General features: G+C 39.8%; 1 protein-coding gene across 6 annotated transcripts in view; it reads right to left on the bottom strand.

Annotated features, from left to right (window-relative positions):
• The window catches only part of GRIA3 (glutamate ionotropic receptor AMPA type subunit 3), a 308,633-nt gene that overhangs the window by 11,601 nt on the left and 283,012 nt on the right, over positions 1-14,020 (bottom strand). For 4 of the 6 annotated variants that reach the window (XM_010821371.4, XM_005227468.5, XM_010821372.3 and 1 more), the window contains one exon: positions 13,320-13,567. In XM_010821371.4, the coding sequence (XP_010819673.1) occupies positions 13,320-13,567 (248 nt within the window). Of the gene's footprint in view, positions 1-12,639; positions 12,755-13,319; positions 13,568-14,020 lie in introns of all 6 variants that reach the window. The other 2 variants (XM_005227469.5, XM_059883481.1) reach the window with 1 other exon arrangement.

The following is a 14,020-nucleotide window of genomic DNA, read 5'->3' as shown; positions in this document are numbered from 1 at the left end:
TCCCAATCGTTGACAAGACTTCTGTTGTCACAGAGATCTGTTCTCTATCAGACCATCCCCAAAGCCTGTTTCCTTTCTTTTCCTCTTTGCTGTTGAGAGCAGAAGGTCCATCTCAAGATATTCTGAGAAACAGATCATCATGTAAGAATAATAGGCAATTTCAGAGTACTTAGGATTTGTAAAACTATAAACCTTTAGTGTCAGGGAGGTGACACTTTCTTGGTTAGTACTGAACTTGGCAGCCAGAATATCTATATTTTGTATATCACCAGGAAATTGAGGTCCTTTTATATTTGAAACAAGTTCCTTCAATCAATGCTCAGAAGCTTAGGCTTCTCAAGTGCTGGCCAGAGTTGCTTGGAACGCAAAGAAACAAAAGTTATTTAAATAAAAATGCGAGCCTCTTTAGGATATTATTAGCTGTGACAGTCATCTTAGACTTTTTTTCTTAAAGAACAGACAGGCCATCTATGGCCATGAGATGAGTGTTGGAATTGCCTTCTCCCCTAGTCTCCACTGTCTAGTCTCCTTCTCTCTCCTTTCTCCTATAATCTTTTCCTCTATCACCACCACCTCTCCCTCAGTGCTATGCCTTAAACTACATTTTGGCACCCAGGCTCAGGATTATAACACTTGGCTCAGATTGCAGGGGAGATGTTTTTCAATAACAGATACGTCACTGATTCCTTCAGGACCATAGGAAAAAGTATAATGCATTTTTTTCTTCCTTTTCATGCTTCCTCTTTTCTTACTGCAAAGGGCCCAGTGTCTTCATGCTGCTCTCTGACTAAGCTCTTACCAGGCCCTGACCTCCTTCAAGCTACTGTATTCTTCAAATGACTTCAATTTCTTTAGTTATGGCTGCTCTTACTAGATCTCAGGAACAGAGCAGTCTGATTAAAGGCACTCACACTAAGGTCCAAATAGAGATCTCTCCCTAGAGATCCTAGGTTTAAAAATAATTATCAACACTTAAGTAAGCTAGGGTTGATAAAAGTGGGGCATGTTAGTTTAGAGCAGTGGTTCTCAAACTGGTCCAGAGACCCCTGGAGGATCCCTGAAATCTTTTCATCAGAGGGTCTGTGAGGTCAAAACTATTTTGGTATTAATACTAAGGTGTTCTTTGCCTTTCTCACTCTTATTATCTCATGATGTACAGTGGAGTTTCCTGGAGGTAACATGGCATGTGATATCACAACACATTGAATGAAGAAGTAGATATGAGAATCCTATTCTCTTATATTAAGCCAGATATTAAAGATATTTGCAAAAATAGGACAATGCCACTCCTCACTGATTTTTTAAAAAGCATGCTATTTATGTGAATATACATTGGGTTTATTATTTTTAAATGAGTTATTAATACATGATTTAAAAATTGTTCCATTTTAATTTCTGATATGGTAAGCATTAATAGACATAATACATATGAACAAAATCTTTGGGGGTTCCCTATAACTTTGAACTGTGTAAAGGGGTCCTGGGACAAATAAGTACTGGTTTTAAAGGAGGGAAGGCTTTTCCTCTGCTGGGCCTATTCTGGGCTGCCACCCTCCACTCTTGTCAACATCCAGGCTGAGCATTTAGCATCCAGGTCAGCAATCTAGCATCCTGCTTTTCTGACAAGTGGCCTACCCTCGCCTTAGGCCGTGGAGTGGCTCCCTCAGAATGGTTGGTAACCGCTCTCTACTACCATAGTCTGTACAGTGGAGGTTACCTTAGAGCAATGGTTCTCTATTAGGGGTTGTTTTGCCCTTAGGAGACACTGGGCAATGTTGAGTGATCTTTCATTGTCACAACTGGGGAGGGGGGTGATATAGGCATCTAGTAGGTAGAAGCCAGTGATGCTGTTAAACACCCCACTGTGTGCAGGACCGCCCCCACCACAAGGCCCCAGATGTCAATAGTGCTGTGGCTGGGAAACCCTGCCTTAGACAATCCAAACCTCATCTGATGCCCCAGAACTTCAGGGAAATCTGACAAATGATATATCCTTAGAAGTTTAGTCTTTGATTGGAAAAAAAAAATCATAGGGTTTATGAAATCTGGCAGGGAACCAATGTGCATTTGGGAACTTCTAAATAAAAATGAAGAAGAGAAACAAACATTTTAAGCAGCAGCACAGCCAAGCAGCATAAAAGCTGTAATCAGAAATCACAGATAATACCACTTAACAAGGTTAGGATAGCTGCCAAGAAAAGAAAGTACTTTAAAGGCCAAATCTCCTACAATTGTATGTTGCTGCAGGGTAGAATAAATTCCCAAGATGGCAGAGAAAAACTGCTTCTATCCACATAATTTTCTCTGTTACTGTACCTTACTGGATGTATTGCCAAACTCAATTCAAATCAACCAAATGTATTGACTTTCCCCTCCCAAAACACACACACACACACATACACACAGACACATACAATTTGGTATTTTAAAGAAAGTAGAATTAGGTGAGCAATTGGTCACTTTAAATGTCACTTTCCTCTTGATGCCATTTTTGCTCCTCACCCTAATATTTTCTCTCCCCCTCTTCCTCTTCTATCTTGCCTTATTATTTGTGCCCAGGCCTTGTGTTTCCCCCTAGACTATGTTGCTCAAGTGGAAAGACCATAGCTTATATATTTGTATTCCCCACTTAGAATAGTTCTCTCAAGAAATATTTGAATAGAAAGCTCTTTTAGCATTTTGTTTTCCAGCCTGGCACTTGACACATAATAAAATTATTATTATTGGTCAAGTTTAATAATCACTTTAAGAAGGTAGATTCATGGCCTCTGTAAGTAAAGCAATCGAGGCACAGAAAGGGTAAGTAATCTGCTCTAGCCTGCACAGCAAATTATTGGGCAGGCCAGAAGGCAAATTGATATCCATGCAACTCTGCACTGTACCTTCACCAATGGAACACACAAAAAAAGGGGTGGCAAGCCTGCATTGTTTTTGTTCTTAGAACTTGGATGTTCATAATGAATTGTTTCTTTAGGGACCGTCTGTGGTGCGGTGGTATGCCTCCAGGGGTATGTTTCAGAGCTATGACTGCAGGCCCTTAACGGGTACCTAAGAGAATTAGAAGTCAGAAATATTTACTGTCCTTGCTTCAATAGAGAATGGAAAGAATTAAACAAAGTAGGTCAGATTCGTATCATGGAAATTAGTTAGCCATTCTCCCCTCTGAAGGGCTTGCTGTGAGTATTTCCTGAGTGGAGTCCTCTTAAGGCAAAACCAAAACAGAACAAAACAAAAACACAGGTTGTAGAGCTTGGGAGAGGACAGGAGTGCTTTGTAATTTCAGGGGGTCTGGGAACACCCCCCACAAATATTTTCCTCACTGGTACATGACATTCCATCAAGGGAATTTCACATCTTTAAGACGGAGGAAACTTCCTTATTAAAATACAAAGCTTCATGAGAAATGGGAAAGGAAGCGGAGTGTAACTGTTTATAAACTCCAACTCTTTGTTCTGTTTGGTTTAAATAATGGTCTGGGGGGTTGGGTGGAGGAAAGGGTGTAAATTCCTCCTATGGAAAGGCTGTAAATTGCACCTATAGCATAAAAATGTATGTGGATTATGGACCAGATGGAGGGGATAATAGTAAGTGTCACCTAGATAGTCAGTTAATAGTATGTGGAGGGAGCACTGACCTGAGACAGAATGATGGTTCCTGAGTGTGGGGAGCAGTCATGAAGTAGCATCAGTTTTTTTTTGAAATTGGGGTAGTAATGTAATTCATAATGCCTTGAAAATGAGTTCTATTTTTGAAGAAAACATTACTGGCTGATACAAATTTCTGCTTATCTCTGCCATCCCCACCTGGCAACAATCAACAACAAAGCTCTGTGCTCATTAATCCAGGGCATCCAGCCCCAGGTGGCGGTTGTCTAGGTTCCCAGCTCATTTCTGGGAGCTATGAGCCAGCCATTGCAAAGTTCAATGTCATCTTAGTGCCGGCCAGTGTTACATATGCAGACAGTTTTAGGATAAGAGGAACAATTTTTTTCTCCTGTGAAAGTAGAAACTGCTTATTTTTTTTTAAGTACCTAAAAATTTTGATTTCAAAGGAACTGTCCAATTTATTTTTTAATTTTGATTTCAGGAAATACCTAAACTATGTAGATTTGAGCCATGTTAGATTCTTTTTTTATAAAGAAAGAAATGTGGAGAAAGTGATGTGAGGGTGCTGTTTTCCCATAGTGAAAAGAAGAAAAAATGGCCTCGTGAGTTAGTGACCAAGTTGATTCCTCCATATGGTGTTCCTAGAAGGTTTGAGAGACAAGGTTTGTACTATGGATATAGTTCTAGGCCTGAAAGATATAGGAATCGAGGGTGTTGTAAGATTTATCTATTTGAGAGACTGTGCAATATATTCTAGTTTAAGTGGCTTCTTTTCTCCTTTCTGAGCAGGGACACCTAAAGAGCAAATGTCTGTTTAATTAATTATACCAAGAGATCTTCAATGGTGCCCTTAGGAAGGACAGATATATGTGTAAATACGTAGGTCATGGAGGGAAAGACAAGGAGATTACGGAGAAGTAAAAGAAATATATGAGTAAGGATGGTGTATTTGCAACATTTATTACAAACTTGCTCTAAGAACACAATGTCTGAATGATGATAACAGAAACTTATCACAGCCTAAGCTGGAAGCCCTCCCCTTATGCTATGATTTATCCAAAGCTCACTCCAAGTTTCTGCATTTGCTTCTTTGTACCTAGTGATTTTTTGGAACAACTTCTAAAAATTATCTTCAGTCCAGTGGAGGGAGAAAAGCCATCTATCACTGGCTTTTCTACTGAAGATATTTCAGGTTTTCATGGTGACAGTTCACCTTTTCAAATTGCTCACTTGTTTCCCTAGCCTTTTCTGGAGAACTCCTAGTATCATTCAGGAAATCACAGGCAGGAAGGCAGTTACAGACATCTCTGCCCAGGCAGGACTTGATCTATTAAGTTGAAGTTAATTGATGACCAACCAAGAGAAGATTCGTCATTGGATAAAAGGATATAGTCAGAGTCCTTGATATTCTTTTCCATAGGTTACCTGGGCATGTTGTTGGAGGCTATGCCCTAGACTACATTAGTATTCTGGAGCCCCTTTAAAGAAGCTCGATTTATTTATTTTCACAGGGGTTTCTGGATGCAGGATTCTAGGAGAATGAAGACTTAAGTTATTTTAATCTTTCTACCCTTGGAGAAAGCCTGAGAGCAGGCACACATGACTGCTGGCAATACTGGATCCTGGCCACCCAAGTGACCCTCATTGCACAGGGGCAGCTACAATGATTTGCAGAGTTAGACAGTGCTTAGCTGCTAGACTCTCACTCTGAGACAGTATTTATATCATGTAGTTCACAAATGTAGCTTAAACCTATTTAACTCCTTGCTAATGAGATCATAATTTAATGTAAGTGCAAAGAGCAAATTCAATAATGCATGCCTATAACATTAGGAGGTGAAAGCTGTGAGCCATTTTACTAAGGACCCAACAATGCTAGTGATTGAAACCTATTGATGGGCTTCTGTGCTAGAGAAGCAGCCCCCAAAGTCACTTGGAGATATTTGGATAAAGCCAGGTCATTTCCAAATGATAACCTCTCAAATGCAATGTGATAGACCCCTTGATTACAAGTTGTGAATTTCACTAATGAATTCTTGCCAAACTGGGCCTTGGTCCAATCTCTCCCTCTAGAACTAGAAACCTGAACAATTTATTGGTCGTGGACAATCTGACATAACCCAATTGGTCTGGGAAGACTTCTTACTCAATTTGTCCCTGACAGGGAGAAGGGCATGAAGGAAAGATGTGAAGCTTCTGGAGAAGCTAGTTTTGTTTAAAACGTGGCCACAGATAATGTCCCAGGTACGTAATTGATATGAGTCCCTTGAAAACCCTGTTTTGAGATCCATTAAACATTCAAACTATCACGTTTGGTTGTGTTTCACTACATACAAGTGTCTTTTCTTTAGTTCATCCCCATGATACTGAGAAAGAGAGGCATAGACTGAGAAGACAGACCAAAACAGATCTTTACCAGAAACTCACATAATAAGTGTTTCTGAAGAAAGACATCTAGTTCATTTTCCTGATTCTAGGCAAAATATTCATTGAGAGTTTAATCCAATGGGTGCCAGCATTCTACTTTTCTCCCAGTAGCCCTCCATTGACCATGACCCATAGAAAAATAATCAGTCTTAGCTTACATGCCAATAGATTGCAGCAAATAGGGTCTACCTATCAGATTTGAAAGCTAAATTCTGGTTGCCATTCCAGGGTACACGCCACTCTTTTCAGCTTTCATCCACTTCTCTGCATTTCCAGCAGCAGTGCTAGACAGCACATGCTAGCAGAGTCAGTCTCTCCCTCTCATTTTTTTAAAAAAAATGTAATGGATGCTATTGTCTTAGATCTGTATTTTGAGAAATATTTGCTTCAAAGCCAGATGAAATTGAGCTTTAAGGTGAATCTAGCACTTGGACCACCCTTTGCCACCTCTGACCAATAGGGATTTGCCTCATGTGCCAAGGGCCAAATGTTTTACCGCTCTCTAGAAAGTCAAAAGAGAATAGATTTCAATTGTTCTCTGTAAAAGAAATCTGCCCCCACCCTGTTCCACCAACCTCAATTCCCACCCTCATCGAATGTGTTTTAATCATTTCATATCTTTTGTGTTTCTTTTCCAATCATTTCAAATCTTTCGCATTTCTTTTCCATGGCTGTCCTACCTTTCAGAGAGTGTAGTCCTATAATCTTCTCTCCAAATGAAAGGAAACCAAATGATTTGCTCTTAGTGGGGCAGAAAGAGCAGACATATACCGTTTAACTCTGCCACTGCAGCGGCGTCTTTCTTCTTGGCAACTGTATAGCAGCATTCTTACCTTCCGGCTTTTCATTCCTGTTGCTCTTTCTGTAGCTCTGGTGTTGGACATTTGGTCATTATTTGTCAATAAGAAACACATTCATGTTATCAGGATAACACCAAAGGCAAATAACCACATCCTAATCATAGAAACTGTGTTAAGGCCACGTAGTCAATTTCAAAAAAAAAAAAATCATTAAAATGGGTTAATTTAAAAAAATATTTTCTTTCTGGATTACAATTTTTTTTTCCGGTGGTAGAACTTATTCTTTAACACCATCTGGTAAAATCAATGGTTTTGGTAGTCACTGGATTGGTTCAGTTCTTAAGGCAAAAAGGTCTCTTGTTTGCAGCAGCCACTTGAAAGAAAGTGAGGGTTTGCTCTTGGGAAGACCTGAGTAAGTTCAAGGAGCAACCTTAGTCACTATCAGGAAAGAAAACTGTCAGTTTCTTCATACTTCCAGGCGGCAGCACCAGCATAGAGACATGCAAACCAACGAAGAGTGTAATATACTCACCCTACGCCTTGATCCCAAACCAGTCTTGGTGACTCACAGGAACTTCTTCTAAGACTCAGGAAGTGCCATCCATCTGTAATGATTCTTGACTACACACATAACAGTGTCAATAGAGAGTCACTGGGGTTCCAGCTTAACCCTGGATATCCAAAATGTCTCCCTTTAGGGATGGCTCCTGCCAATCAAACGTCCATCTTATTGCAGGTAAAAGGCAGAGGCAGATTCACATCCATGACCCAAGGCCCAAGAATGTCAAACAATTCTGGGTGTGGAAGAGAAGTGGTTAAGAGATGGTGGCATAGGAGAGGAGAATTGTAGACAAACATGGAAGAAGAAATACACACAAAGCTGAGGATCTCATTTATGCATAGAGGAAACACAGTATCACCTCACTTATCATGTACTACTAAAGAGAAGCCGAGGGCATTGGGAAATCTACTGTCCTAAAGTACAACTTTTTACTATCTCTGAATAGGAGACTTGCTAAGCAAATACATGGTTATGAGACAAAAAAAAAAAAAAAAAAAGATTGTGATAGGAGGAATATCTTTGAATTTCTTAAGAGAACAAACTCTTTTTAAGTACTTTAAAAAGCACCCATGTGAAAGGAGATATAACTAATTTTAATTGCAAGTCATTTTTGGAATTTATTAAAACAAGTTCTCTAACTTCTTTACTAGCATCCCATTGGTTAGTTTATTCTAGTCCCGATATATTTGTGAAGAAAATAAACTGCATTTCTCTATTAATACTCTATAAATCATAATGATCAGGTTAGAAAGATGCTCTGGAGAGGAAATGGCAATCTGCTCGAGTATTTTTGCCTGGAAAATTCTAAGGACAGAGGAGCCTGGTGGGCTACAGTTCATGGGGTCACATAATGCTTGGTTGCTCAGTTGTGTCCAACTCTTTGTTGTGACTTAATGGAAGTTTAAGTTCATATCCCATCTTCATCCTTACTTGCCTATATGCCTTACAAGTTAAGGCAACTCTCACTGCAGTCAACTGCATTCTAAACCATTCTAAACGAATGGTTTCATTTAAACATTCTGTTCCAGTGTTCCCCAAAGCACACAAAATATGCTGATTTTTGTCTTGGAAAATATGGACATTGGAAGTTGATTTAAATCCCTGGATAGAACTAAAACCAGGACACTTCTAGGGTGAAGTGGGGTACAGTTTATAATGCCTCGTCAAGATCACATATAGATTGTTTCATTGACCAGACCGCATCTAGTAAAATAAGGTTATGTGGGAAAGCTAGGCTGGGTGCCCTTCACCCAAGATTAAGGGAATGAAACAGCGTGGGTGCAGGCATCAGAAGAATTTGAAAGTTTGCAGGGACAAGCAGCTGAGGAGGGAGGTTGATGTGGTAATTCAGCAGCTAAAATTCCCATTCTGCTGTGATTTATAGCAATAGACTTTCAGTGGCTGTGTCACAAACCCCTGGTGATGGGGGTTTATTGCTGAAACAACCCACTGGCTCCTAATTACTGTATTTGCACACACAATGTAATAAAGCGCTAACACAAAAGGGTGATTTGCAGGTTAAAAATTCCCAAACCACAGTTCTAATTTCCATGATCCTTGCCTGTACATTTATAGTTCATCAAGAAAGGATTGAGTCTGATTTGTTTCCACACTATTAGCCCAGGTTTAGGAAACTGGTAAACCCAAGCAGTATTTTAGTTCTAACCTGTAGATCTGGTGCAGAGGCTAACTGGTGACTGACCTTATTTTAATTTCTTGTATTTAGGGAATTAAAAAAAATCTATTTCATCAGCCTAACTGTGTGTACATTTAAAACAGCCTGATCACTGCTTCTTTATTCCATAAAATAGTAACTTTTAGAGAATAGGCTTAGAATGTGTTATGTCTCATATCAGAGGGGAAAAGTCAAGAATTTAACATAATTGCCCATTTATCATTATTTAACGTTGTGGGAGAGAGATAATATATGTTTTTTTTTCCCTCTCCTGGTTTCAGAGATAATAGTTGTAAAAGTGTTTTTGAAAAAGTAAAAGCACTTATAAATGTCAGGCTTTGTGATTATTGTCATTTTTAGTAATCAGTACTGAGGGCTGGAATGGCTTAAATATGCTATTTGCCTTGTAACAAAGGTAGTTGAGAATGAACTTGATTTTTATGGAAATAGATCATATGTAATCATATTTGCATTGCTCATTGGATGGGTAGATGTGATAAATTGCTGTCTGCAATATTATCACAAGAGGTGACCCTGAAAGTCAGCAGAGATTTGTGACAGCATTAGCTGTGTGACCTTCTCAAAGTCACCACCATCTCTGGGTCTCACTTTCTCTATGAAATGATGGTGTATTTGTCAATTGTCATGTTAACTGGGGATGGAATACAATAAAGAAATGTAATTCTCAAGCCATTTTACTAATACAGTTAAAACTCACTGATTTGAACAGAGGAGAAGGATTGTCTGAAGGAGAAAGTCCTGAATTACAAAATAGGTTTGAAGAATGACAGTTTCATTTCTTAAAATCTATTTTGTAATTCAAACTCTCTATAAAACATTGCTATAGTGAAGGTCCTCGTGAGAACTACTTTAGCAGATAAATTTGTAATGAATATGATTATATCTCAAAAAATGCTTCCAACATTTGAAAAAGGTTTGTTCTCGTAAGGAAAAATTCAACTGACAATTGAATTTTTTTTTGAAAATTTTTTTTGAAATTTTTCTTCATTTGCTTAACAAACCTCTCTTGGCCTCATCCCTGATAAAGTTAGACCGTAGATTGGTCCCTGTAGACTGGTGTCTGCCCAATTTATCACAAATTATATATTAGAGGGCTGCAAATTAATGAGGTTTCACTGCCTTTTCTACCTTCTTCTCCATTGATTTGTTTTTGGCATCACCACTAAATAGTGGTAGCACTGATTCAAGTTCATCTCTTGCCCCTTCTCTTGCTCACTCTCAGAAAACAGCAGGTAGCAAGAAGAAAGAAGTTAAAGGCAAGCTCCTTGGTCATCCAGAAATGGAATAAGCAATCATTGGATACGCAGCACTGATCACAGTATTATCCATAGTTGAGAAAGGGTTGACTTATTTCAAAAAGTTGTCTGGAGGAATGAGCAAAGGAAGTGATTTGAAAGATGAGTGGCTGGTAGCACTATGGTCAAAGAAGTTGGCAACATTTAGCATCTACTGAAATATTTTTCTATTTGCACGCCAAAAATCAGATAATCTGGAAATTGTGGGGCTTGGCAACAAAGTTACTTGATAATTTTGCAGCAGTATCAGCTGAGGCAATATCTGGGTGAAAAGTAAAAATTCAGCCAGATGCGTGCAGATCTTTTTGTTTATGTAACATCAAACATCTGGTTATTTGAAAACTTCTGGGCACTTGGCATCATGTGGATGTTTAGAGTCATCTTGATACAGTCCATGGCGCCTTTGTAACCATGCTGAGTATGAAGGATGAATTCGTGACAGCCATGTATCCAATCCAGCTCAATTTTCACTCTGCAACTCACTTGAACGGTATAATTACGTTCTCCGTGGCCTGATAATAATATGAGAAAAAAGACCAGGAAGAAAGTGCTAAGTACTCTAGGCATCAGGTGAGCCATTGCCAAACTCAAATGAGCCAAGTCAATGGCATTAGTTCACAATGGTAGGAAAGGAAGTTAGCGCTTTTTGATACATAGTAAAACCTTGATTAATTGGAATCCATAAGGGATGAATGGAATTTTCAATAAGAATACTCATTTTGTTTCATTCTTGGCTAATAGTACTTTTTTTCCCCCTCAAAGTGCTTGTATCCACTTTCTCGCCTCAGGCAAGCAGCCTCTAATGTTTGAGGGTCAATCCAGATGGAGAGAAGATCTAGGAGACTGAGCTGAGCGTGACCCAACCACAGGTCATCTCTTGGCAAGTGATTTAAAAAAAATCAATTCCTTGCAGTCTTCTTTTTTGGTACTATTGCTGCTTTCTCCTCAATGTGGAACTGTGAGGGGGGACAATTCAGTGAGCTGGGGTACTGGTTAGGTGAGTTCTGGTTAATCAAGGTTTTACCTTGCCCATGCTTGGTAAGATTATTTCCTGAAGAAAGTTGTTTTTAAATTGATTTCTTGGAAAGTGCTCTGTGTTTCCACACCCCGTATTATACTGCAGACTGGCAAACTAACTTTTCCGTCAGCATCCTGAGGAGTGGAGAGAGAAAGAGAGGAGCAGAGGTGTAAACATTGTCTCTGAAGGAGAAATGTTTTGGCTCCCCTGTCGGTCTGTGACTAGGAAACACTATTCTTCACCTTAAGATGCCCATGGTATCTTGGTTGTACAAGAGTCGATCTTATATGCTTCAATATCATTCTCATGCCCTTTAGGCCATGGAGGATTCTGTTTTCAGGTCCTCTCCTGTACTTACCCAACATGTCTTCCACCATTGTATTGTGGCTTCTGAGCTTGCCCCTATTTCTTGTTGCTTGGTTGAAGGCTATTCATTTGTTCTAGACCAAAGAACATTAAGGAGCCAAAGGAATGCCAAGTAAGATGGATTTTCTCACGACGGCGGCCTGGATAACAATTAGACCTACCTGAACCAAGAACACGGCTAAGGAGAAGCCAAATCAGGGATTTATACACAAAAGAGTATCAGTCAGGCGACGCGCTTGTTTAAATATACCGAATACACTGGCAAAGTCTATATATGTGGTGGCCTATTGAAGAAAGACCCCATTTAACTTGAAACCGAACTTGTTCTTTGGCTTTCAAGTTGAGTGGGGCCAGCTTAAATCGGCTATCACATATTGAGAACATCTCACCACTCATACACATGATTGAAGAAGCCAACTCGAATCAGGCAATCAACCACTGAGCAACCATCACGCCTGAGGGGGGGAAAAAAAGGCTGTTACCTGACTTTTCAGTAGATAGATTTGATTTCTCACAGCACTGATCTGAGGCGGGTGGGGACAGTCTTAAGGAAAGCCTCAGGCTTGTGAAAGCCTAGGGTGTTGAGACCTGCACACTGGCCTTCTAAAGGCAGGCGGTCTGGCCTGTGAGGGGACGGGCAGGGTGTGGACGGGGAGCCTCTGTCTGGGAGTTTAAGAAGGGACCCAAGTTAGATCAAAAGTGCGGGCGGTGCCCTGAAGTCTTTCTAGTTCCCAAAGCTGCCAGGCAGGGGAATAACCTGGTCATTCCACTTTCTGTGTGAGTCTTGTGCTCTTTCCTCAATAAGAAGCTAACAGTCTTGCCGATTACTCGTCACTAAGGGTACCCGGTTGTGGTGACATTGAGGCTGACCTTGGAGTCACCGCCCCCGCTGCCGCACTCTCCTTTGTCGTACCACCATTTGTTTTTCAATTTGTCCAAGAGGCCTTGCTCATTCAGTTTTAATACTGCCAGGTTAACAGCATTTCTTGAAACGATAAAACAATAACTTGTAAGAAAATGCACAAATGCTTAGGAAATCGTTAACGTATAAAAAGGAGCACAAGAGGACAAATTGGCTAAATTTCACAGAACGTGGAGCTATAAAAATGTCTGTACAGCAAATACAGGGTTAAATATTGGAAGGTGGCATATGGAGGATAACATTTGCTCAAAAACTGAAGTGTGCGGGATGGGGAAATTGTCTTTGAGAAAAAAAGTAACAAGAACACCACATCCATGCAATTAACATTCGTCACATATGGCACCATAACTTGGCTTTTACCATTTAAATTGAAAAAGCCGTTGAACTGTAAAATTAAAACAGCAACAAACAGTCAGAGAGGACCACACAGAGAGAGAACATTAAAAAAAATGGATGCATTAAATAGATGAAACCATAATTTACCGTCTTATTTAACTCCATGGAATAGTGTAGGTTTTAAACTTTTAAAAGTTACCTCAAAATCCACAAGAAAGAAAACGACAACAAAATGCATCAGGGTAGGTGGAATACTATAACAACACGGATATTGTTATATTATTCCACCCACCTTAATGCTGAGCCTTTGGGGGTTGCCACACCATAGCCTTTGGAATCCAGATTTCCACCAACTTTCATCGTATCACACGGTTTTCTCTGCTCAATGTACTCATTCATGGTTGACTCCAGCAGGAAGGCGAACTTTCCCTTGGACTTCCGCACTCGGGCCACCCCGTCTGCTGTTGTTTTGGTAAACACAGATGGCTCTGCTGATTTCATGTAAGACCACATTTTTTCATAGACAGCAATTTTGGATCTCTGCAACAGAGATAAGAATTCTTAGAACTACCAGATCTTAAAACTGGAAGAGGCCTCAGTGCAGTGGTTTTCCAAAATGTTTTGATGGCCATCTATGGAAAGATAAGCAGGTTATGCTGCAACCCAGTAAGTACATTCATACATATATAAACATGGTTCCAGAATAGGTTTTTCCAAAATCACGCTCATCTTTGCTGTGTGTGCTGCTGTCTGATATTTTCTATTCTGTTTGAATTCACTTAGAAAAATGTTGGTCAGGGCCCACTAAATAGATTTTATGGCTCCAATAATGGCTTGCAATCTACTTGGAAAAACACTCTCTTAGTCCCATCTTCGTCTCAATTCAGAAATCACCCTACAGTATACTGCTAGGTAATTACCCTTTACCTGCCTGAAAAAAAGAGGCCATTGGAAGGGAGTGTACAATCATTTTTGTTAGCCTACTCCAGCATA

Source organism: Bos taurus, chromosome X, assembly GCF_002263795.3.
Source record: "Bos taurus isolate L1 Dominette 01449 registration number 42190680 breed Hereford chromosome X, ARS-UCD2.0, whole genome shotgun sequence".
Taxonomy (NCBI): Eukaryota; Metazoa; Chordata; class Mammalia; order Artiodactyla; family Bovidae; genus Bos; species Bos taurus.
This window is presented reverse-complemented; position numbering and strand designations above follow the sequence as displayed.